At 38.3% G+C, this 23155-nt stretch overlaps 1 protein-coding gene across 6 annotated transcripts in view; it reads right to left on the bottom strand.

Annotated features, from left to right (window-relative positions):
• TAF4B (TATA-box binding protein associated factor 4b) overlaps positions 1-23155 on the bottom strand; it is a 186594-nt gene that overhangs the window by 139953 nt on the left and 23486 nt on the right. For all 6 annotated transcript variants that reach the window (XM_044934732.2, XM_044934734.2, XM_044934733.2 and 3 more), the window contains exons 4-9: positions 18317-18478; positions 18092-18214; positions 16070-16159; positions 12923-13543; positions 5673-5808; positions 4888-4990 (exon numbers count right to left, since the gene is read on the bottom strand). In XM_044934732.2, the coding sequence (XP_044790667.2) occupies positions 4888-4990; positions 5673-5808; positions 12923-13543; positions 16070-16159; positions 18092-18214; positions 18317-18478 (1235 nt within the window). The remainder of the gene's footprint in view (positions 1-4887; positions 4991-5672; positions 5809-12922; positions 13544-16069; positions 16160-18091; positions 18215-18316; positions 18479-23155) is intronic.

The following is a 23155-nucleotide window of genomic DNA, read 5'->3' as shown; positions in this document are numbered from 1 at the left end:
TTTAGACAAGTTTAAGAGTTTTTTATTCCAATGTTGGCCACACAGAAGTTGTCAAAAAGTATCAGTAAAAATAAGCACTGAGCACACTCTAAAGGTAGAACTGCCTCAAGGGCAAATGCCTGAGGCTGGCACTAGTTTTCTGTCCTCTGTTAGAGTGGAGAAACTAGTCAGGTTCACCAGAGCACGTGCTAGTTCCGTTCAGTTTAGTCGCTCAGTCATGTCCAACTCTTTGCAACCCCATGAATCGCAGCACGCCAGGCCTCCCTGTCTATCACCAACTCCCGGAGTTCACCCAAACTCAGGTCCATTGAGTCGGTGATGCCATCCAGCCATCTCATCCTCTGTCGTCCCCTTCTTCTCCTGCCCCCAATCCCTCCCAGCATCAGAGTCTTTTCCAATGAGTCAACTCTTTGCATGAAGTGGCCAAAGTACTGGAGTTTCAGCTTCAGCATCAGTCCTTCCAAAGAAATCCCAGGACTGATCTCCTTTAGAATGGACTGGTTGGATCTCCTTGCAGTCCAAGGGACTCTCAAGAGTCTTCTCCAACACCACAGTTCAAAAGCATCAATTCTTTAGCGCTCAGCTTTCTTCACAGTCCAACTCTCACATCCATACATGACCAGGGGCAAAACCATAGCCTTGACTAGACGGACCTTTGTTGGTTGCCAAAGTAATGTCTCTGCTTTTGAATATGCTATCTAGGTTGGTCATAACTTTCCTTCCAAGGAGTAAGCGTCTTTCAATTTGATGGCTGCAATCACCATCTGCAGTGATTTTGGCGCCCAACAAAATAAAGTTTGCCACTGTTTCCCATCTATTTCCCATGAAGTGATGGGACCAGATGCCATGATCTTAGTTTTCTGAATGTTGAGCTTTAAGTCAACTTTTTCACTCTCCTCTTTCATCAAGAGGCTTTTGAGTTCCTCTTCACTTTCTGCCAGAAGGGTGGTGTCATCTGCATATCTGAGGTTATTGATATTTCTGCTGGCAATCTTGATTCCAGCTTGTGCTTCTTCCAGCCCAGCGTTTCTCATGATGTACTCTGCATATAAGTTAAATAAGCAGGGTGACAATATACAGCCTTGACGTACTCCTTTTCCTATTTGGAACCAGTCTGTTGTTCCATGTCCAGTTCTAACTGTTGCTTCCTGACCTGCATACAGATTTCTCAAGAGGCAGGTCAGGTGGTCTGGTATTCCCATCTCTTTCAGAATTTTCCACAGTTTATTGTGATCCACACAGTCAAAGGCTTTGGCATAGTCAAGAAAGCAGAAATAGATGTTTTTCTGGAACTCTCTTGCTTTTTCCATGATCCAGCGGATGTTGGCAATTTGATCTCTGGTTCCTCTGACTTTTCTAAAACCAGCTTGAACATCAGGAAGTTCACGGTTCACGTATTGCTGAAGCTTGGCTTGGAGAATTTTGAGCATTACTTTACTAGAGTGTGAGATGAGTGCAATTGTGCAGTAGTTTGAGCATTCTTTGGCATTGCCTTTCTTTGGAATTGGATTGAAAAGTGACCTTTTCCAGTCCTGTGGCCACTGCTGAGTTTTCCACATTTGCTGGCATATTGAGCAAAACACTTTCACAGCATCATCTTTCAGGATTTGAAATAGCTCAACTGGAATTCCATCACCTCCACTAGCTTTGTTCGTAGTGATGCTTTCTACGGCCCACTTGACTTCACATTCCAGGATGTCTGGCTCTAGGTCAGTGATCACACCATCGTGATTATCTGGGTCGTGAAGATCTTTTTTGTACAGTTCTTCCGTGTATTCTTGCCACCTCTTCTTAATATCTTCTGCTTCTGTTAGGTCCATACCATTTCTGTCCTTTATCGAGCCCATCTTTGCATGAAATGTTTCCTTGGTATCTCTGATTTTCTTGAAGAGATCTCTAGTCTTTCCCATTCTGTTTTTTCCTCTATTTCTTTGCACTGATCGCTGAAGAAGGCTTTCTTATCTCTCCATGCTATTCTTTGGAACTCTGCATTCAGATGCTTTTATCTTTCCTTTCCTCCTTTGCTTTTCGCTTCTCTTCTTTTCACAGCTATTTGTAAGGCCTCCCCAGACAGCCATTTTGCTTTTTTGCATTTCTTTCCCATGGGGATGATCTTGATCCCTGTCTCCTGTACGATGTCATGAACCTCTGTCCATAGTTCATCAGGCACTCTATCAGATCTAGTCCCTTAAATCTATTTCTCACTTCCACTGTATAATCATAAGGAATTTGATTTAGGTCATACCTGAATGGTCTAGTGGTTTTCCCTACTTTCTTCAATTTAAGTCTGAATTTGGCAATAAGGAGTTCATGGTCTGAGCCACAGTCAGCTCTCGGTCTTGTTTTTGCTAATGTAGTGCCAAATCCTCCCTGGTTCCTATGAGACACAGTCACAGATCTTTTCTGGAGTAAAGCAAACTCAGCTGGCCGTCAGGTTTAACCTGATTTACCCATCTACTGAGCAAGGATGCAGAACAACTGGAATAAATTCTCATACTTTGTGGTAGGACTGTAGATGGTACAACCACATAGGAAAACAAATTGGCAGCTTCTTATAAAGTTAAACATAAACCTACTAAATGATTCAGCAACTCTGCTCATATATTTACACAAGGGAAAACTTATGTCCATACAAAGACTTGGATACAGATGTTTCTAACAGCTTTACTCACAATAGCCAAAAACACGAAACAACTTGAATATCCACCAACGGCTAAAGAGATAAACAATTCAGTGCAAACAACCACATGCACCATACAGTGGAATACTACTCAGCAATGAAAGGCAACAAATGACTAATACACACAACAACACTGGGTGTGTATCAGACACATTATGCTGAGCAAAGGAAACCAAGCGAAGAATACAAATTATACAATTCTACTTATTTAACTAGGAAAGAAAAATCAACAAGGATAAGAAGCCAGTCAGTGGTTGCCTAAGGTATAATAAGGGGACTGTCTGGGAAGTATCACAAAGGAGGCTTTCAGGGTGTTGAAAATATTCTATGTATCTTGACTGAGGTACTTGGTACATGAATTTAGTCTTCTGTCAAAACTCACTGCATTGGAAGACAACGATGACTGTCTAGGTCACCATCTTTCAGCATTTACTTCCCCCAAGCAATACAGAACAACAAACACCACAGCCTCAGCACAACGTGAAGACAAAGAATATCCAAACTTCAAAACAAGAATAAATGAAAAAGCAAAACAACAATTTCCAGTGCACACTTTCTTGTCCAGTGGCGACTGATTCCTCAACTCACTCACCCTATCTCAAAAGGTTTTGGACAAAAGCAGACTGAATAAAAATTGCAGGAGAGAGACCAGAGAACTAGTGGCAGAATCAAGGATGAAATATACCACTGGCAGGAAGACTAAGTACATCCCAAGTCAAAAAATACTAAAGGGGTGTCGTGGCAGATCAAAGCATGGACCACATTCAACTAATTTCATCCAAACAAGAGATGACTGAGAAAACTCCAGAGAACAGACTGAAGGTGAGCATTTTAATATAAAAGTAGAACTACAACTTAAGTATTGGTGGGGATGAGGAAGGGGGATTAATGTACAAATACTTACATACTGTGACAAATAATGCAACTAAAAATGGGAGCATATAAAGAAGAAAACAGAATATCCACACACAGATTTTTAAGTAAGCAACTGGTGAATTTTTAAAGTATCGATCCAAGAAGGACAAACATAAAACTGTAAAACTTTTAGAACAAAGAACAGGAGAAAATTTCTATAACCTTTGGTTATACAAGCATTTCTTATATAAAACATGAGAAACATAATCTGCAAGAGAAAAAATTAATGAACTGGGCTTCAGGAAAATTAAAAACTTTTGTTCTGTGAAGGATACTGGTAAGAGAATGACTTGGATCTTGAATATATATAAAGAACTCTAAAAACACAATCACAGAAAAACAAACAACTCCAAAGAAAAATGGGCAAAAGATCACTTCACCAAAGAAGGTGGTGTTAAGGATAACAAATAAGCACAAGAACAGATGTTCAACATCTTAAGTCTTTAGGAAAATATAAATTAAAATGACAGTGACAATAACCACTGTATACTTAGAATGGTAAAAGTCAAAAGAATTGGCAATAACAAGTACTAAAATTGGAGTGGAACTCTCCTCATTGCTGGTGGAAATGAAAAATGGTACAGTCCCTCTGATAAACAATTTGATAGTTTCTTAAATAGTAAAACACATACTTATCTAGTGACCCCACAATACTACTCTTAGATGTTAACTACAGAGAAATGAAACCTATGTTCATATAAAAATCTGTATGGAAATGTTTACAGCAACTTTATAGAATCATTTAAAAACTGGGAACAACTCAATGTTCATCAACAGGAAAACAAATAACCAAATTTATATTCAGGTAATGAGTACTGTTCACCAGAACAAAAGAGCAATCTTCTAATTATCAAAATGATGTAGATGAATCTCAAACACATGTTGAGTGAAAAAAATCAAATGCAAAAGAGTAGATAATGTAATTTTCCATTTATGTAAGGTTCAAGAATGGACAAAAATGATCTTTGGTGATGGACATAAGAACAGTGGCTGCCAGAGGCAAGGGTTGGAAGTAACTGATTTGAAAGGAGCATAAAGATGATGGATATGTTTAGCATCTTGGTCTGAATTACGATTACACAGGTATACGTTTGTCAAAATTCATTGAGCTCTACACTTAAGATCTGCACACTTTACTACTTATAAATTATATTCAAAAGCACTGTTAGCTTTTTCAAAAGGCATCATTAAATTTATTTTACATAAGTATTATTTTGTCATCTCTTTTATGTTTTTAAAAAGAATATTAATTTCTTAAATCAGGCAAAATTTTGATCATTTAATTTCTTTACCTGAAGGATATTGTTCCATTCTCTTTTATTTTGTTTTTCTGAACAGATGATTGAAGTGACAGAATTTTATTTCCTGGAAGGGTAATTTGCTTTAGAATGGAAGCTATAAAAACAAAAGAAGAAAGAAAAAGTAAAATGAAAAAAAAAGCAATCACACCACATTAGGAAAAAATTCAGGACAATAGCTATTTTCAATGCATATAGAATAATCAAAGAAAATTTCAAAGCTTTCTAGAACTATATTTAAATTCAAACATTACAATTAATTTATTCCATTTCTTTTTATATGTTCCCCAAATTGTGTAGAGAATTACCAGCATTACAAAAATACTATGAAGAAAAGGTGTTACTATGAAGAATACTATGAAGAAAAGAAACATGTTAATACTTTATCTTTTGTATTGGTAGATTTTAAAAATACATAAAGACTTATAATTTGTAAGACTGACTTCCAAATGTAGAGAAAAATGCACATTTTTAATAAAAGAAATAAGGCAATAGCAAAATTTATAAGTTAAAAAAAAGTACTGTATTTACTAGTAGATTGTTTTATCTACTATGGTTTTAAATACCATGAATGGTGTTGATTTAATCTAAAACAACATATATCCCTAAAAAGTGGCTATGTACAAAGAATATAATAAAACTATTTTCCAGTCTTCTCTCATAGGTCTCAACTTAAAAGAAATCTCTCTTCTCTGAATATAATGGTGAAAGAAAAAAAGCACAGAAACCTGTCATGTTCCAAACCCAACATGACGAGGCAGAGATTAGTTATTATCTACCTTGAGAAAACTGACTGGTAGGTATTGTAGTGCTCACTGTCACCTTCTTCTGTCCAGATTTCTGGATGGTCAGTGCTGGGGAATGGGTAAGAGTGGTCAGTTGTTTTGCAAGGCCTCCTGAAGGCTGCTGGACTACCTGAAACAATGAGAACTATTAATACAGTCCTTCAACTAGACCTGCTTTAGAAAAGAACAAACTTTTAACTGTAACAAGAGAACAAATGATTGTCCTCACTTAACCATACATACCTTTACCTTAGCATCAGAAGAAAGCCTACGTAAAGTTTAAATTTGTATGCGGTAAATTTATTTAGCTCAAAACTGAAAACCATGACGATCTCACACTGTAATTTTCAGAGTGGAATTCAAACTTATACACAGCTCAATTTAAATCTCCAAATAGATCTTATTTTCATCCTTTTAACTTACCATGGAAAATTTCAAAGATATACAAAAGCAGAGGGAAAAACAACAACAAAAATGAAAACACCTATACCATTGTTACCATTATTATAGCTTCAGCAATGATTAATTCTTGACCAATTTTATTTCATCTCTATCCCTACCCACTTCTCCCACTCTCAATTATTTTAAAGCAAATCTCAGGTATATCTTTTAATCAATAAATATTTCAAAATATACCTCTAAAAGATAATGACTTTCAATCAGTTGTTTTTTAAAAGTATCTGAAAGACAGCAATGCTAAAGGCATTCTCCAAGATAATCAAGAAATCCACAGGGTGAGGGTTGGGGATAAAAGAAGAGAAATTAAAGTAATAGCAGAGCCTTATTTTTAGCTTCAAAGAAGAAAAAAACACAGTTCTTTCACTTCAAAGAAAAAAAAAACAGTCACTATATATTTGAGCCAGCTATTGATAGTGAACTATTTTTAAGTCCTCAAACTCATATATGGCTAATATAAATGATCTAGTTTCATAACAATTCTGGAGGTATTTAATTTATTCTATATGCTGGGCTTAATTGCTCAGTTGTGTCCGACTCTTTTGCAACCCCATGGACTGCAGCCCACCAGGCTCTTCTATCTGTGGGGACTCTCCAGGCAAGAATACTGGAGTGGGTTGCCACGCCCTCCTCCAGGGGATCTTCCCAACCTGGAGATTAAACCCAGGTCTCCTGCATAGAAGGTGGATTCTTTACCGTCTGAGTCACCAGAGAAGCCCATAATTTATTCTACATTCTTTTACAAATAAAATTAAATCTAGTGCATATTACTAAACAAGAGTAACTTACAAGAAATCCAAAATGTCCCAGTAAATAATCATATAGGAACTAATGCCCCTAGAGGAGAAATACAAGTTGGAATAATTCAATTGCCATGATTCTATGAGAACTGACTCTTGAAAGAAAGAACCCTTGAAAACAAAGATGTATTTCAGTTGAGATCATACTTCTGTATCCTCAAGTTCTAGGAATCAGATTTAAATTCTACAAAGTAATATAGAGTCTCACGCATTCAGATGAAAACTCAAAACAAATACTCCTAACAACTCTGACTTATCTCCCTGTTATTTCCTTCCCTGCTATCTTTTATTTGGTGTTCTTTTCATATTTTGATTATGAAAGTGAAGTGAAGTCGCTCAGTCGTGTCCGACTCTTTGCAACCCCATTGTCAGTAGCCTACCAGGCTCTGCCGTCCATGGGATTTTCCAGGCAAGAATACTGGAGTGGGCTGCCATTTCCTTCTCCAGGGGATCGTCCCAACCCAGGGATCGAATCCCGGTCTCCTGCATTGCAGACAGAGAAAGGTAGTAATAAAATGTTATCAGAAATTTGAGTTAGTCTTCAAACAACTTTTGATACTTTCTCTCTCTCTCTCTCTCTCTCTCTATATATATATAAAATGATAATTACAGCATAGAGGCTGGCCCCTAAGGTGAATGGAGGTTCCAGGCCTCTAAGGGACCAGCCAGGAGGCAGGGGGTAGGAAAGCCAAAGGAACCCAGCATCAGCATGTGACCATGGCACAGAATAAGTGGGGAGGTGAGCCTTCACATGGGCTCCAAGACCAGGGTTGTGCATGGCCCAGTCTAGGCCCAATCCAGTGCAAGTTCATGTATATGGCAGGAGGCAAATGCGCTGACTGATTTAATAATCCTGGATCCCCATCATTCCTTGTCCTAGTGACTGTAACACCTGGGAGCATATGTGCAGCATATTCCTGCACACTTGCTGAACAAAATAAAATACGAGTGAGAAAATATAAAACAATTCAACAGTGTTCTTTCAAAGAAAGTACAGTTTTAGACTCTAATATAAGGCATATAACAGAGACTGATATTAAGAGAGATGGAAATTGGTCCAAGGATGATAGATCTGCTCCTACTTGGCAAGCCAAACAAAGAGCTATTATTAGAAGAGTCAGTGGTTCTGGGGGTATGCAGGTAGAGAAAGACTGGGAAGGGAGAGAAGGAAACTTCAAGGTGATGGTGACACTCTGTACCTTGAAAAGCAGATTTGAGTTACAGAGGTAAGCATCGTCAAGGGGCTTCCCTTGTGGCTCCGAGGGTCAAGAATCTGCTGGCAATGTGGGAGACCTGGGTATGATCCCTGGGTCAGGAAGATCCCCTGGAGAAGGGAATGGCAACCAACCCCAGTATTCTTGTCTGGAGAATTCCATGGACAGAGGAGCCTGGAGGGCTACAGTTCATGGACTCTCACAGAGTCGGACATGAACTAAGCCATTAGACTAACACTTTCACTTTCTCTTAAGCACTGTCAGAATTTATCCAATGATAGATTTAAATTTGTGCATATCACAGTATATACATTTTAGCTAAAAACAAGAAAAGAGTAAAGAAATATTGATTGGCAGTTAATGATATGCACATTAATATTAAAATATTTTAAGAAGACGCCTTTGAAACGTATCAAAAATTAAGATAATTAATGAATGGATAAATCAAGTAGAGCAACTGTAAACAGTAGAATCTAGGTGGTTGGTATACAGTGTTCACAATAAACCTCAACTTTGCTATGTTTGGAAATTTTCATAATAAAACACTATCTTGAATAAAGAAAAAATAAGACAACATATACCCTGTAAATATAGTTTCAATAGTTTATTTTCCGTGAATTCTGATGCCCCCGTATCAAAATAAAACCTAAAAAAATATATATTCTTCAAGTAAATTTAAATGAGCTGGCATTAATCAACCTATGTTAAGACTATGGTTATGTAAACTCTGACTAAATTATAGCCCATGAAGATTTCTCTATGCAATTCCTAATTAAAATGGCAAATAGATGGCAGTAGGCCTTACTTGGACTCAGTCTCTTCACCCAAACTTTCATTAGTCCTATCTTAGTGGGATTACAATCAACAACTGAATTCTACCTCTCCTCTCACTCTTTTGCTGCTGCTAAGTCGCTTCAGTCATATCCGACTCTGTGCGACCCCATAGATGGCAGTCCACCAGGCTCCCCTGTCCCTGGGATTCTCCAGGCAAGAACACTGGAGTGGGTTGCCATTTCCTTCTCCAATGCATGAAAGTGAAAAGTGAAAGTGAAGTCGCTCAGTCTTGTCCGACTCTTCACGACCCCACGGACTGCAGCCTACCAGGCTCCTCCGTCCATGGGATTTGCCAGGCAAGAATACTGGAGTGGGGTGCCATTGCCTTCTCCGTCTCACTCTTTTAACAGCATGCAAAAATAGGGGAGGAAAAAAAAAAACCCCACAAACTGATAACTCAAGTCTAGATCTAGGTCAGTCCAATAAGAAACTGAGAATGAACCACTTGACTCAATAGAACAATAATCCTTGTTTTGTTTCCTACACATTATGGTTCTCCTTCAAAATAATTAGTTAGCTATGAGACAAAAATATTATTCAACAACAACAAATCTTTCCTAATATTCTGGATTAATTTATTTTAGGAGATCAGTTTCACTTCAGTATAATAAAACTGAAAATTACCACATTGCTGCTGCTGCTGCTGCTAAGTCGCTTCAGTCGCGTCCGACCCTGTGCGACCCCATAAACAGCAGCCCACCAGGCTCCCCTGTCCCTGGGATTCTCCAGGCAAGAACACCGGAGTGGGTTGCCATTTCCTTCTCCAATGCATGAAAGTGAAAGGTGAAAGTGAAGTCGCTCAGTTGTGTCCGACTCTTAGCGACCCCATGGACTGCAGCCTACCAGGCTCCTCCATCAATGGGGTTTTCTAGGCAAGAGTACTGGAGTGGGGTGCCATTGCCTTCTCCGAATTACCACATTAATAATGTACTAATTAGTTGTTTTTCTCTTATACCCACAAAACAATAGTAGTTGGACAATGATTCGTTGAATGTACTTGGCCACTTATCAAATGTCTACAATTCTGTAGGAAAGAAATGCAAGTAATACAGTCACCTGGGGAAATATACATCTGAAATAAGGGAAATATCTATGATAAAACTAAACCCTGCAATGGTAGGTTAAGAAGCTTCTTGCAACTTAAAAGTGTGACATTTAAAACATCTTATCAAGGAAGAAAACCTATAGAATTCTTCAGAAAAATCTGTACAAGCTAGAAAAGGATCAAGTACTGACGGGAATTTTTAAATTCATGATTATTAAAGGAAACAAACCACACAAACTTTTACACCTGACACTGAACAACAGTCACATTTGCATTGTTCAGACCATTACTGGAGACTGCATCCTGAGTTTTATGGACCACAGATTTGATCCAGCGTGGCACTCTCACATTTTAAATAATTATTCACCATGTTTCTTATAAGCTACATTGATTACCATCTTGTTTCTAGCACCTTGAGTGTTTTCCTCCTCGCTTCAAACCCAGGATTAAATTGGACTATGGTTTGTAATGAATTCACTGATGATATTCTTAAACTACCTGAGTAATACTATTTCAAACCTAAGTAATACTAATTTTCTAAATTAGTTGATTTGAAAGAGCATTCAAGTTCAATCCTCTCTCTGGCATTACCATATAGAACAGCTTATGCTGTTTTGTGCCCCAGGTAAAAATCTGCTGTAAAACAGATTACAATGCATCTTCAGAGTCTAGCTGCTCTGGTTTTTGCTGTTTTAAACAGGAAGGTAGGAATACTGACATGAAATCTGTTGACTAAAATTGAAACAAAGGCCAAACAAGAAAGCAGAATTCATAAGAAAACTAAATCATTGCCATTCTTTTAAGAATGAAAGTAGAAGTTTAAAAATCCCTAAAATTTACCAATGGATTTTGTTACATTTTTCTTGATTGAAATAGTTTCTAATGTATAACAGTGTAAATGCTGTCAAGATATTATTGTTGCTTAGTTGCTAAGTCATGTCCAACTCTTTGTGACCCTATGGACTGTAGCCTGCCAGGCTCCTCTGTCCATGGGATTTCCCAGGCAAGAATACAGGAGTGGGCTGTCATCTCCTTCTCCAGGAGGAGATCTTCCTGACCCGGGGATCGAACCTGTGCCTCCAGCATGGCAGGTGGATTCTTTACCACTGAGTCACCTTGCAGGCCACAAGATATTATTACCTGACAGTTTTCTGTTTCAAGACATTCTAGAAACCTAGAAGTTCTTGCCATGAGCACCATAATCTAATAGCAAAGACAATGGATTCTACTTTGAGATCTATTGCTTATTGAGTGCCAGCAGATTGTTCCCTTAAAATTCTGGGATTCTTAGTTTTCTCCCTGTCTTACCTTCATCAAAATTATTTCAAAATCCATACTGCATATAAGATATGTTTTTAAAACTCTATGTAGCTATGGAGTGTTATATCACTTAGGGGTGGATATGCTATAGATTTTCAATAAAGATGAGCACTAATTTAAGAATCAGCTATGACACATAGAGAGGATCTCCATTCTCTCCAGTGTTACCAAAGTGACCTTCCACTGGGGCATTTAGGGTATCCATTCTCTTCAGTGTTACCAAAAGCAACCTTCCACTGGGGCATTTACGGTTCCAGCACCTCCCAAACCTGGCTGTTCAGATAGATGTTTAAGAATCACTGCTTCTAAAGAAAATTTTATCTCTTATATTAAATTCAGACACCCAGGAGAAACATAATGAGGCAGGTACATTTTTCCACTTAAAAATCAGAGCCAGAGTAGGAAGGGATGAAAAAAAAAAAAAAGTCTGACTACTGTCCAAACTGATCTTTCCTCTTTCATTCTACACCTTCATTCTACACCCAAGGTTTGCCCTCTGCCTCAAAGACCATCACCCACATATACTAATGTTTTGTCCTGATCACATAAACAAGGCTGAGAAGTTTACTTAGATTTTACTACTCCAAAAAAGCAGAAAACACTAAAACAAAGAGACTCAAAACATAGCCGTTAACATGGAGGTTTATAAAGAACAGGTGCAATCACCAAAAATAAAAAAAAAACAGTTCTGTTATAGGACAAGGTAGGTGAGAACTTTTTTTTAAAAAACATAAATTTCAATTAATTCACCATGTACTGTCTCCCACAGCGTAAAAGTACTTTCAGTCTTCTGATAAAACTTGTCTTGAGTAAGGTTTATCTAAACACGAATAGATAAACAGCTCAGATTTCACCCAAGTTCTTTTACCTAAGAACTTCCCAACTTACAGAGTTCAGGAGAAAACACCACTTTTTACTCATCTACTCCCCTCATTGTCACCTTCTCTCCTTAGCAATTTTTAAAAGAAATGTTACCATAACATCACCTATGTATTAATAACAAGCCTACCAAAAATAACTAATCTGAGTCTAATCTTGAGGAAAAGATTACACAAAAGGATATTCTGAAAAACAACTAGCACTTAAAATTATTACAACACAATGAACAACCACAAAAGGCTAAGAACCGTTCTAAATTAAGGGAGTCTGAAAAAAAAAAATGACAAATAAGGGTAATATGCAATTCTTTACTAGAAACAACATCAGGAAGCAAACTAGCCAGGAACTTGTTGGGACAACAAAGGAAATATTGTGCCTGTAATAACTTCCCATGAGTGACAGTACGTTGCAGTTAATGCAAAGAAAAAGAAACCCTTTTCCTTAAGAGATACATGGTATTTAATGGTGCAAAGTCACAATTTCTGCAAACAACTCTTAAATGGTTCAGGAAAAAAATTATGTGTGTGTTTGCCTGTGAATAGAGGGGAAAGAGACAAAGCCAACATGTTCCAACGTTATCAACTGATCAACAATGGTCAAGGGTACACAGGGGTTGATTTTACTAGTCTTGCCAGTTTTCTGAATGTCGGACTTTTTCTAAAGAAGAAACTGAGGAAGAAATGAAAAGATACTCACTAGTTGTTTGACTTTAACTGCCTGTGGGATACTGGCTGGCTGCGCAAGCACGGGGCCTGGCTGCGCGAGTTTGATTTGGAGTGGAGGGCCAAGGACGGGCTTGTTGGACGTGGTCCCAGCGGAAGTAAGAATGGGTTTCATGGACGGAATGCAAACAGCTGCTGCTGAGGTTTTTCCAAAAGGTACCGAGGGGAGCGCCAGCGTCACTGCTGTCCCGGAGACAACCGGCTTTTCAGGCTGCAGAGAGACTGCTGTCACCGTGTTCTGCAGGGATGTCACCAGAGGTTTTGGAGTCTGCAGCACGACAGTTCCAGCTGTTGTCCCTCCAGGCACAGCAGCCGGACCCACAGAGTGAAGAGTCACGACTCCAGTTTTTGCTCCCTCTGGACCAGCAAGTGGTTTCAGAGTCTGTACAGACACAACTCCAGGCACCGCTGCTTCTGAACCAACAACAGCAGGCTTCTCAGCCTGGATGGAAGAAGCTGCTGTTGTTACCACGGGAGAAGGCGTTGATGTTGTGGGACAGGTAGTAGTGACCACCTCGCTAGAAGTCTGCTGAACGCACTGCTGAATAAAGCTCTGGGCATTGGGCATCAATTGTCGTAAGGCAATCACACTTTTCTAGAAATAAGAAAGGAAAAAAAACAGCACTGATAACTGAGTAAGTGAGCTCTAGTAAAATAGAACTACTTTGTGTGTCATATCTCGACAACATAAAAAGTATATCAATGTTTCACCTGAGGAAATCTGTTATCAATCATTTACCTTTTGTCAATATCCAGGATATAAATAAAGCTCCAAAGTGCTTCATTTTTCAATTCCTAAGTATTATGTCTCAGTATTAAGCTTATAGACCATAGTATCAATTTGGTATCAAATATTAGTACGGTAAAATAAAACACTTTATCTTACTTATTTGTATTTATCTAAACCCCATTAATAGATCACTCATAACTTCAATATCTACAAGTTTGTTTACAGGACAGCAGAATCTTAAAAAAACGTTTTTGTTAAATAACTTTCAAACTCTGAACAGTCTTTACATGAAAATAAAACTAACAGAAACAAGGACAATTTTCTTAATTGAGCTAGAGTATTTTCTGACTGGATTTAAAGTTTGGGTCTCTTTGTATCTTGCTGAAAAAAATAAAAACAGCTTAAACTAAAAAGTAGAAGGTTCTCCCTTTTCATCCCTGGGATTTTTATTTGCTTTTGTTTTTAAGTTAGAAAAAAAGATAAAAAAGGAGAAGGCGAGTAGACTATCTTTTGGTGAATTCTTGAGCTGTTTTGGAAGATTTCCATGTTTTGGTACTTAAATTCAGTCAGACCACCTTTACTTAAGAAGCAAATGAGAACTATGGCCCCTCTTCCCTTCTTTTCCTTTTAGTTACTTCTTTTACTTTTTTTATTTAAAAAGATTGAAAAAATTTTAAACTGAAAATTTTCAATTATATATCTATAAATAGTATCAAAGGAAAGAAAGTCTCTCAACGTTATTTTCTCAAACTGTAAAAACGGGAGAAAATAAGCTGCTTTGAAAATACATGAACATATGAAGTGATGTGATTAGTTAAATTTAAGTAAGAAATCAAAGATGGAGGACACCTGGGAAAAAAACACAATTGGAAAGACATGTTAAAGTAATATGACTTAAAGAGATAGCAATAAAAATATGTATGTTAAATAAATACAATATGTATGCTAAATTATCTCTTGATTATCTGGCCAGAGTTAAGCTTAAATGCCAAATCCCTCATCCCAGTGCACCATCCAACCACCAGAGTGCTCAAGGATATGAAAAAAATATTCTCAAGAAAAAAAAAAAATGACTCTGTTACAGTCCTTAGAAAACTATACAAAGTGCAAATAATGGTAATATTTGATAACTTCAAAGTAGTGTTTCATAGGCCATAGTGTCAGGCTAAATTCTAGGCCTGTGTGTTTAATCAAAAGTTAACTTGAACAATTTTCTCACCTCCAAAATGGAAAATTAAATCCAAACAATGCGAATTTAAAAAAAACAGAAGTAGCTAGCAAAGCACAGAACACATAGTAGGTACTTACTTATCCCCCTTCTTCTCCCCTACAGTGTCTCGAGTATGAAACATAGACTCTTGTTACACAGTGTCAGTGTCACACAGAGCCCTAGAGCTCACAGACCTTTTGCACTGAAAGCACCTAAGGAAGAACTGCTGCCGACTTCCCAATCATGAGGGCTACCTGGAAATGGTATCTGATGTTCAGCATCATCTGACGTTCAGCACTGTGCTAACTCTTTAATCTTCCCTTCCCAGACCAAGACTGGTCTGGCTAAAACACTCGCAGTTCAGATCAGCTATCTGGCACCCTCCTAATTAACATGGTCAGCCTCCTGGTGACAATTTCTACTATCTTAATAGCCTTCGGAAACAGTGGTGCCCCAACCCCTTTCCCACTCTTCTTTCATCTCCACGAAGTCTCACTCCTCTCCCCTAGACAACCATGCCAAATTTTTCTAAAGGCAACTCTTCATTCTGTTATTTCAAAATGTATGGGAGGACTCTTGGTTTACTATAATCCCAGGTCTTTAATAACTTTATAACTTTCAAGTCAACTCTTTTCCAGCTACTAAATATACAAAAGGAACATAATTTTTCAGTCTGCCCATCAAAGCTCTTGTTATCAAAGATAACAAAGATATCAAAGATATTGTTCTCCATCAAAATCTATTTAATTCAATAAATCTTAGAGAAGAGAATGCCTAACATTATAAATTAATTTTTAAAGATAATAGCTTTCCCTAACCCAAAATATAACAGTTTTCCCACTAAATTTGGCACCACGAGGTTGACTATTTCTGACACTAAGAAATAGTAGGACAAAGAAGAGACCCTACTTTTTTTAAGTTAAGAATCTTTCAGGATACAAGCATTAAATAATATAATCATTAAGTTATATTCATGAAGATGTTACTTTTGTTTTCTCAGCATGTTCCAATCCAAAGAATATGGATTATAAATGTGCTTTACAGATTACAACAGCCCTAAAGGTTTCTCCTACTGTTACTATCTTCATATTAAGTTGCTGTCATATTGAAATATTCAGATTTTAAATTACTTTAAAGTAATCCAATCCAAACAATTTCTTCAAAGTAACACATAACTTTACCTTAAGGAAAGGAACTAGGTGAGGCTGAGGTGAAGACTTGAGTTCAACATACAGTTGTCTAGTAAACTCTTCTGCTTCAATTTTTGCATCCTGAAGAATAGGAAAAAGAAAAATACTTTTAGGTTTACAAATATTTTACAAGAGGAAAAGTGTGTAATTCATGACTGGAGATATAGCAAGCTTCCAACAGTGATAAAGTCAAAGTCTATCATTAAATACAGGTGGGTTTTTTTTTGTGTCCCCTACAAAGTGAATAAACAGATGCTCTTTTCATATAGAATACAATGAAGCAATTATTATTATTTTTTAAGATCTCAGTAAGCAAAGTGAAAGTGAGATGAGAGCTGGCTAAATGGCAAGGCGACAGAATTAAGACCACAGTCTGTTAAGAACAAACTAAGAAGTAAAAACACAGGAGTCCTACATTACTTAGGGCAGAAAACTGAACAGTTACCTGGTGTGGGGTTTGGGATTTTGTTTTGGTTTACCTTGCCAATTTTTAAATTACTTTAACTGTGACTAGGCTGTATTTCTAGAATGCTATTACAAGGCCACAATAAAATACATGCTATTGTTTCAAAGGGCTTAGGAACCCTTCCATGCCACTTTGGATTCTAAACACTGCAGGGGTCTATGAGGTCTAAATTATTCTCACATTAATAACTAATCATTTTTGGGCCTTTTTCACTGTGCTGAGATTTGCACCAATGGTACAAAAGCAACACTGAATAAAACTGCTGGCAGTTTTAAATAGCTGTCATATTCTACATTGCAAAGCAGGTATGGCAAAAAAAAAAACAAAAAACAGAACCAGTTCCACTTGAAAATGTCTTCAACCAAAAAGTAAAATTTAATTTTACCAAATCTCAATACTTTAGTAGCCATATTTTTAAAATACTGTGTGTAACCTAATGGGAACCACACACAGAGCAGGCCAAAGTAAGATACTCAAGGAAAAGCACTTTTCCAATGAGCTGCTAGCTGAATTAGCTGTGTTTTGTTGGTTTTTTTTTTTTTTTTTTTTTTTCCGTTTACCAGAAAGAATATCAAACCAGCTGTGGTTATTCACACTGGGGTATTTTGAGAGACATTCTCTCAAAAGGAAAAAAACAAATGAACCAAACCTGTCATTGTAAGGAAAACAACTGTCAGTTTTTGCTGCTAATGATAAAAATCAGAGCTCTCAAGCCAAAATTAGAATTTTGGAAAATGTGTAACCATAATCCTGAGTTTGATAGCTTCTCTGTACTGAAAAAATTTTTCTGATGTGATTTGTTAGATTACAAGTATGATTTTTTGATATTTAAAAAAACAGATCTGTCAACATTTGGAAGATCTATACAACCCACTGAACCAGTTATTTTCCAGATGACCAAATGTGAGCTGTTTCAAAAATCATACATGGGTGAAAGATCCATTTAAGGTACAAAATAAACCAGTGGACTATAAAGAATACCTATAATGATCTGGAGAAATGCTCTCAAAGTACTTTCTCAACTACCTCTTTCCATGAGGCCAAATATTCCCCACATAAGTTTATCTGACCAAAAAACAAAAAAGTCAACCTTCTCTCCAAAGCTGTCTTTAGGCTAAGAGAAGCAAGACTAGCAAACAAAAAGAAATACACACTCTGCCCTCTGGATCCCCGGCGTTCCGTGTGCGCAGAATCGCATCCAGATTCAACCAGTTAAGGATGGTGTACTACAAGATTTACAACCCGTGATTGGTCGAATCCGCAGATAGGGAGCCCACAGACAGGGAGGGTCAACTATGGGACTTGAGCATCCGGGGATTTTGGTATCTACAGTGGCTCCTAAAACCAAACCCCATCGATACAGGGCAATGACCAGACAGACAAGATTTACGACTCGAACGTTTATATCATTACAGAGCTTTCAAGAAGCAAAAGTAAAGTTTATCCAAAAATCCATTTAAGATAAACTTCATTTAAAAATATTTATTTATTCCCCACTTAAAACCAGTTGTATAGATTCTTACAGAGCTTTTATAGTCCGAACTTACCAAAAGTTGCTCTACCAACTTCTTCACATTCTGCCCCATCTCCGGGGACTGGGATCCACTACACGCTAGTTTTATTAACATTGCGAGGAAGTTCTTACATTTCTTCACATTTTCTAGCATCGTCTAAATACAGAAATACAAACACTCACAAATGTTGGCTAGAAAACAGGATTCAAGAAAACGTGTAGAGCGCTTGATTTATGTACGGTGCAAGTGAGAGCTTACCGGAGAAAGGTTAGCCTGAGCAGAGGCCGAGTTCTCTGTTTTGAGATTGAGCTCATTTGAGGGGGCAGATGCTGTTCCCAAACTTGAAGGCTTCAGGGTTGCTATGGTATTCATGGGCTTTACAGGAGTAACTGTGACCACGTTAGTCGGCACAGCCACAGACTGAAATTGAAAGCAGTAGACACTGAGACACGCATTACTATGCTATGTATCATGTGGGTGCCTCAGTTCACACTTCAGACTACAGATGGATCTTGACTTCCTTGCTTTTGTATTATGCTCTACTAGTCTAAGCCAATGTAAAATCATTTACAAAGTCTGGACTCTAGTACCTCTGGGTTTCATTCTCACCTATTTGTAGGTTTCATTTCTGGGTTTCATTACTACCTATTTTTCATTGACACCCAAGCATCCACTTCAGGTAAGTTACTTAATCTTGCTAACCTTCTTGATTCCTGTCTGTAAGAAAACAAGGATGGCAACGGTACATACTATCTTGGGATTGTTTTTAAAAAACAGTGCCAAGCGCACAGTCCTTAAACATATTAATATGTCTCCAAAAAGGATCTGAAATAGTAAGTTTTTATATGAAAATACAGGATTTCCTATTCTACAATATTCTGCTTTTTAGTAAGTATGAAGCTGTGAGATCTACTGATCATTTTATATTCAGATAAGCCACTTTTATGTAGACTTAATAGAGAAGTAATATTTTTGAAATTTGTAATAACAAATATTATGTGATTGTGTTATTTTCACATGGAAAAGAATCTCAGGTGTTTCTTTTAGCCTCTATTAAAGGAAGAGGAGTGATTACAGCACCACCTGCAGGATAAAAATTTAAATACAAGAAATCACAAATTGGGTAATATTTGAGACAAACATATTGAGATAAAGTACTATGCAGTTTCCTCTGAATCCTTTTGGAGATTTTCTAATAAACTTTTTTAGGTTTACAGACAGTAAATACATACTCCTTCTTCAGTGAGGGTTTTGTACTCTGCCATTAATTCTCTGTACTACTATATTTAAGAAAGTGATGTTAAACTTCAGCTTTAGGACTGATGAGAGAAGTTCCTCGGGGGGACCACTGTCCTTTTTCCTTATGAAGCAAAATAAGGAAAATCTCAGGAAGAGTCCTATTTTTTTGTGAGTAGAAGCATTTATAGCGTTTCTACTTTCCTTCTCAATATTTTATCCTGTCCCAGCACAAAATCTGTCTTTGGTAACTCTTTCTAATATAGCTACTACCTGTACCTCACCTGATACTTGCACCTCTTAAGAGGCATGGAGTTACACAATCCCAGCCTTACACTATGTGTAATCACACTGCTATAATGGATGAACTGTGTTAATCATTAACTTTGCATATGCTAGACCAGGCAGGAGAAGGCAATGGCAACCCACTCCAGTACTCTTGCCTGGAAAATCCCATGGACGGAGGAGCCTGGTAGGCTGCAGTCCATGGGGTCGCTAAGAGGGGGACACGACTGGGCCACTTCACTTTCACTTTTCACTTTCATGCATTGGAGAAGGAAATGGCAACCCACTCCAGTATTCTTGCCTGGAGAATCCCAGAGACGGGGGAGCCTGGTGGGCTGCTGTCAACGGGGTCGCACAGAATCGGACATGACTGAAGCAACTTAGCAGCAGCAGCAGAAGACCAGGCAATGCTATTGCCATGCTTTTCAAGACCTCACTGGCACTGATAGGCATGTCTAGGGGACAGGAGAGAAAAAAGCTTGGGTATATGTGAAATAAATTGTGAAAAATCAGTTATACATAGTCAGTGAAATGAACTGTATGCAAATTTAACAGACTACAGAGAGTCATCCAGGTTCTAGATCCTCATTTCTAAAAAAATGCCTAAAATTGGGATCATAATAAACTTGTGGAAAATTCTGAAAGAGATAGGAATACCAGACCACATGACCTGCCTCTTGGGAAACCTGTTTGCAGGTCAGGAAGCAACAGTTAGAACTGGACATGGAACAACAGACTGGTTCCAAATTGGGAAAGGAGTATGTCAAAGCTTTATATTTTCACCCTGCTTATTTAACTTATATGCAGAGTATATTATGAGAATCACTGGGCTGGAAGAAGCACAAGCTGGAATCAAGATTGTCGGAGAAATATCAATAACCTCAGATATGCAGATGACACCACCCTTATGGCAGAAAGTGAAGAGGAACTAAAGAGCCTCTTGATGAAAGTGAAAGAGGAGAGTGAAAAAGTTGGTTTAAAGCTCAACATTCAGAAAACTAAGAACATGGCATCCAGTCTCGTCACTTCATGGCAAATAGATGGGGAAATGGGAAACAGTGGCTGACTATTTTTTGGGGCTCCAAAATCACTGCAGATGGTGATTGCAACCATGAAATTAAAAGACGCTTACTCCTTGGAAGGAAAGTTATGACCAACCTAGACAGTATATTAAAAAGCAGAAACATTACTTTGTTAACAAAGGTCCGTCTAGTCAAGACTATGGTTTTTCCAGTAGTCATGTATGGATGTGAGAGTTGGACTATAAAGAAAGCTGAGCACCGAAGATTGATGCTTTTGAATTATGGTGTTGGAGAAGACTCTTGAGAGTCCCTTGGACTGCAAGGAGATCCAACCAATCCATCCTAAAGGAGATACGTTCTGGGTGTTCATTGGAAGGACTGATGTTGAAGCTGAAACTCCAATACTTTGGCCACCTGATGCAGAAAGCTGACTCATTTGAAAAGACCCTGATGCTGGGAAAGATTGAGGGCAGAAGGAGAAGGGGACAACAGCAGATGAGATGGCTGGATGGCATCACTGACTCAATGGACATGAGTTTCGGTAAACTCTGGGAGTTGGTGATGGACAGGGAGGCTTGGCATGCTGCGGTTCATGGGGTTGCAAAGAGTCAGACATGACTGAATGACTGAACTGACTGACCTCTCCGAGTGGACACAGATATTATTCACTAATTCACTGATATTTCTATTGCTTTAGCCTACCACTAAGGAGTGACCCAGCTTAAAATATGCATCAGTCTAAATTAAGAAAAGTTATGCACGCACCACATGGAAAGAGCAATGGTAGAAAAGAATGGAACAACACATATATATATCATTTTGGAACAACTACATGTACTAAATCTTTAAGAAATAGATACAATTTAAAAAACTGATAGGATTTCCCTGGTGGTGCAGTGGATAAGAATCCACCTGCTAATGCAAGGGACACAGGTTTGACTCCCGGTTCAGGAAGAATCCACCTGCTGTAGAGCAACTAAGGCCACATGCCACAACTGCTGAGCCATGTGCCAAAATTGCTAAAGCCTGTGCTCCTAGGGCTGGTGCTCCACAACAAGGGAAGCCCGCGCACTGCAATGAAGAGTAGCCCCTGCTTGCCGCAACTAGAGAAAAGCCCACGCAGCAACGAAGACCCACCCAGCATGTCCAAAAATAAAGAGATGAATATTTTTCAAAAGGTAAAAGAAATTATATACTCAAAGTACTGCAAAAGAGAAAATCTTTCATAAAATAATCTTATAAATTCTTCAACTTCATATTTTCCTGGTGCCTCAACATCCCACAAACGTCTATGAACACCTTGCCCAGGTGCCCCAGTATGATAAGGCTGGTCCCTCCTACAAGTTCTCTTTCTGCCCTCCTGACTGTGACCTAGTGCCATTCAAACACACCAGTGAAATTCAATCCATAGGAACTCTCAACAAAGCCACTTGCCCCCCAGGTCCTCATTCTCTCTCAGGATACCACCTGTTTGGATGAGCCTGCCCCAGGTCTCCTCCCATATGCCCCCCTGAATGGCGTGCCATGCCCCCTCTTCTAAGACCTGCAGTATTATAAATCTTCTTCACTTTCACATACTTCCCTGTGGTGGTATTTGGTGTCCATATCTGACTGATCATCAAAACAAAATCCCCTTTTAAGAAACATAATTACTTCTTACAATACAGAGCAGACATCAATAGGCCTAAATTCATGCTTTGGCCCAATGATCTCCTTAGAATAACCCAAGTTTGGGGGGAACCTAGAGTTTGGGACAATCAGCACAGAGGTAATAAAGAACAGTTTCCAGAGTCAGACAGAGACCTTGACTCAAATGGCCCTCTGCTACATATTAGCAGAAATCATGCAAATTTCCTAACTTCTCTAAACCTATTTTCACACACATAAAATGGAGATAATACTTCCTCATAGAGTAGTCACAGGACGAAATGAAGTGAGGTGAGAGATGTAAAACACTTAAAGTGGTCAACATATTAAGTGCTCAATAAATGGTAGCCATTATTAGGGAAAAGAAAAACTATGTTTAAAATCAGATTCACTGCTCATCATCTCTAATGTTAGAGGAAGTAATGTGGTTAAACAATTTTGAAACCTTAAACACCAAGTTTAAGCATGGGATTTCACATAACATGTTCCAGAAAGATGTCCCTTCTATACAGCAAAGGAAGGACAACAGTGGTCCCATGACCATGGGATCCACTGATTGTGTCACATCTGGCAGGACCCAGAAGCTGCCTGCTTAGTTTAGAACAGCCTGCAGAAAACAGGTGAAGTGAGAACTCGAAGACAATACTCTTTGAAGACAGAATTCCATCCTCCATCTTCTAAGACTTAGGTGTACTCACTGAATCAAAAAATTTTATATGGACAAAAACACGAAAAACCAAAAAATCAGAGTAGAAGGATGAATGGATCTACTTACTATTACTCCCAAAAACCCACTGGGGGCCTCTGTGCTTCCCGTTCCTGCCCACAGTGCGCACGCTTTCACCAAAGAACGTAACAGGAGTCCCTAGGAAGTAGACACTGGCTGCCTCATGGGGACTTCAAGGTC

The sequence above is a fragment of the Bubalus bubalis genome, chromosome 22, assembly GCF_019923935.1.
Source record: "Bubalus bubalis isolate 160015118507 breed Murrah chromosome 22, NDDB_SH_1, whole genome shotgun sequence".
Lineage (NCBI taxonomy): Eukaryota > Metazoa > Chordata > Mammalia > Artiodactyla > Bovidae > Bubalus > Bubalus bubalis.
Note: the sequence above shows the minus strand (reverse complement) of the source record. Positions and strands in the feature narration are given on the sequence as shown.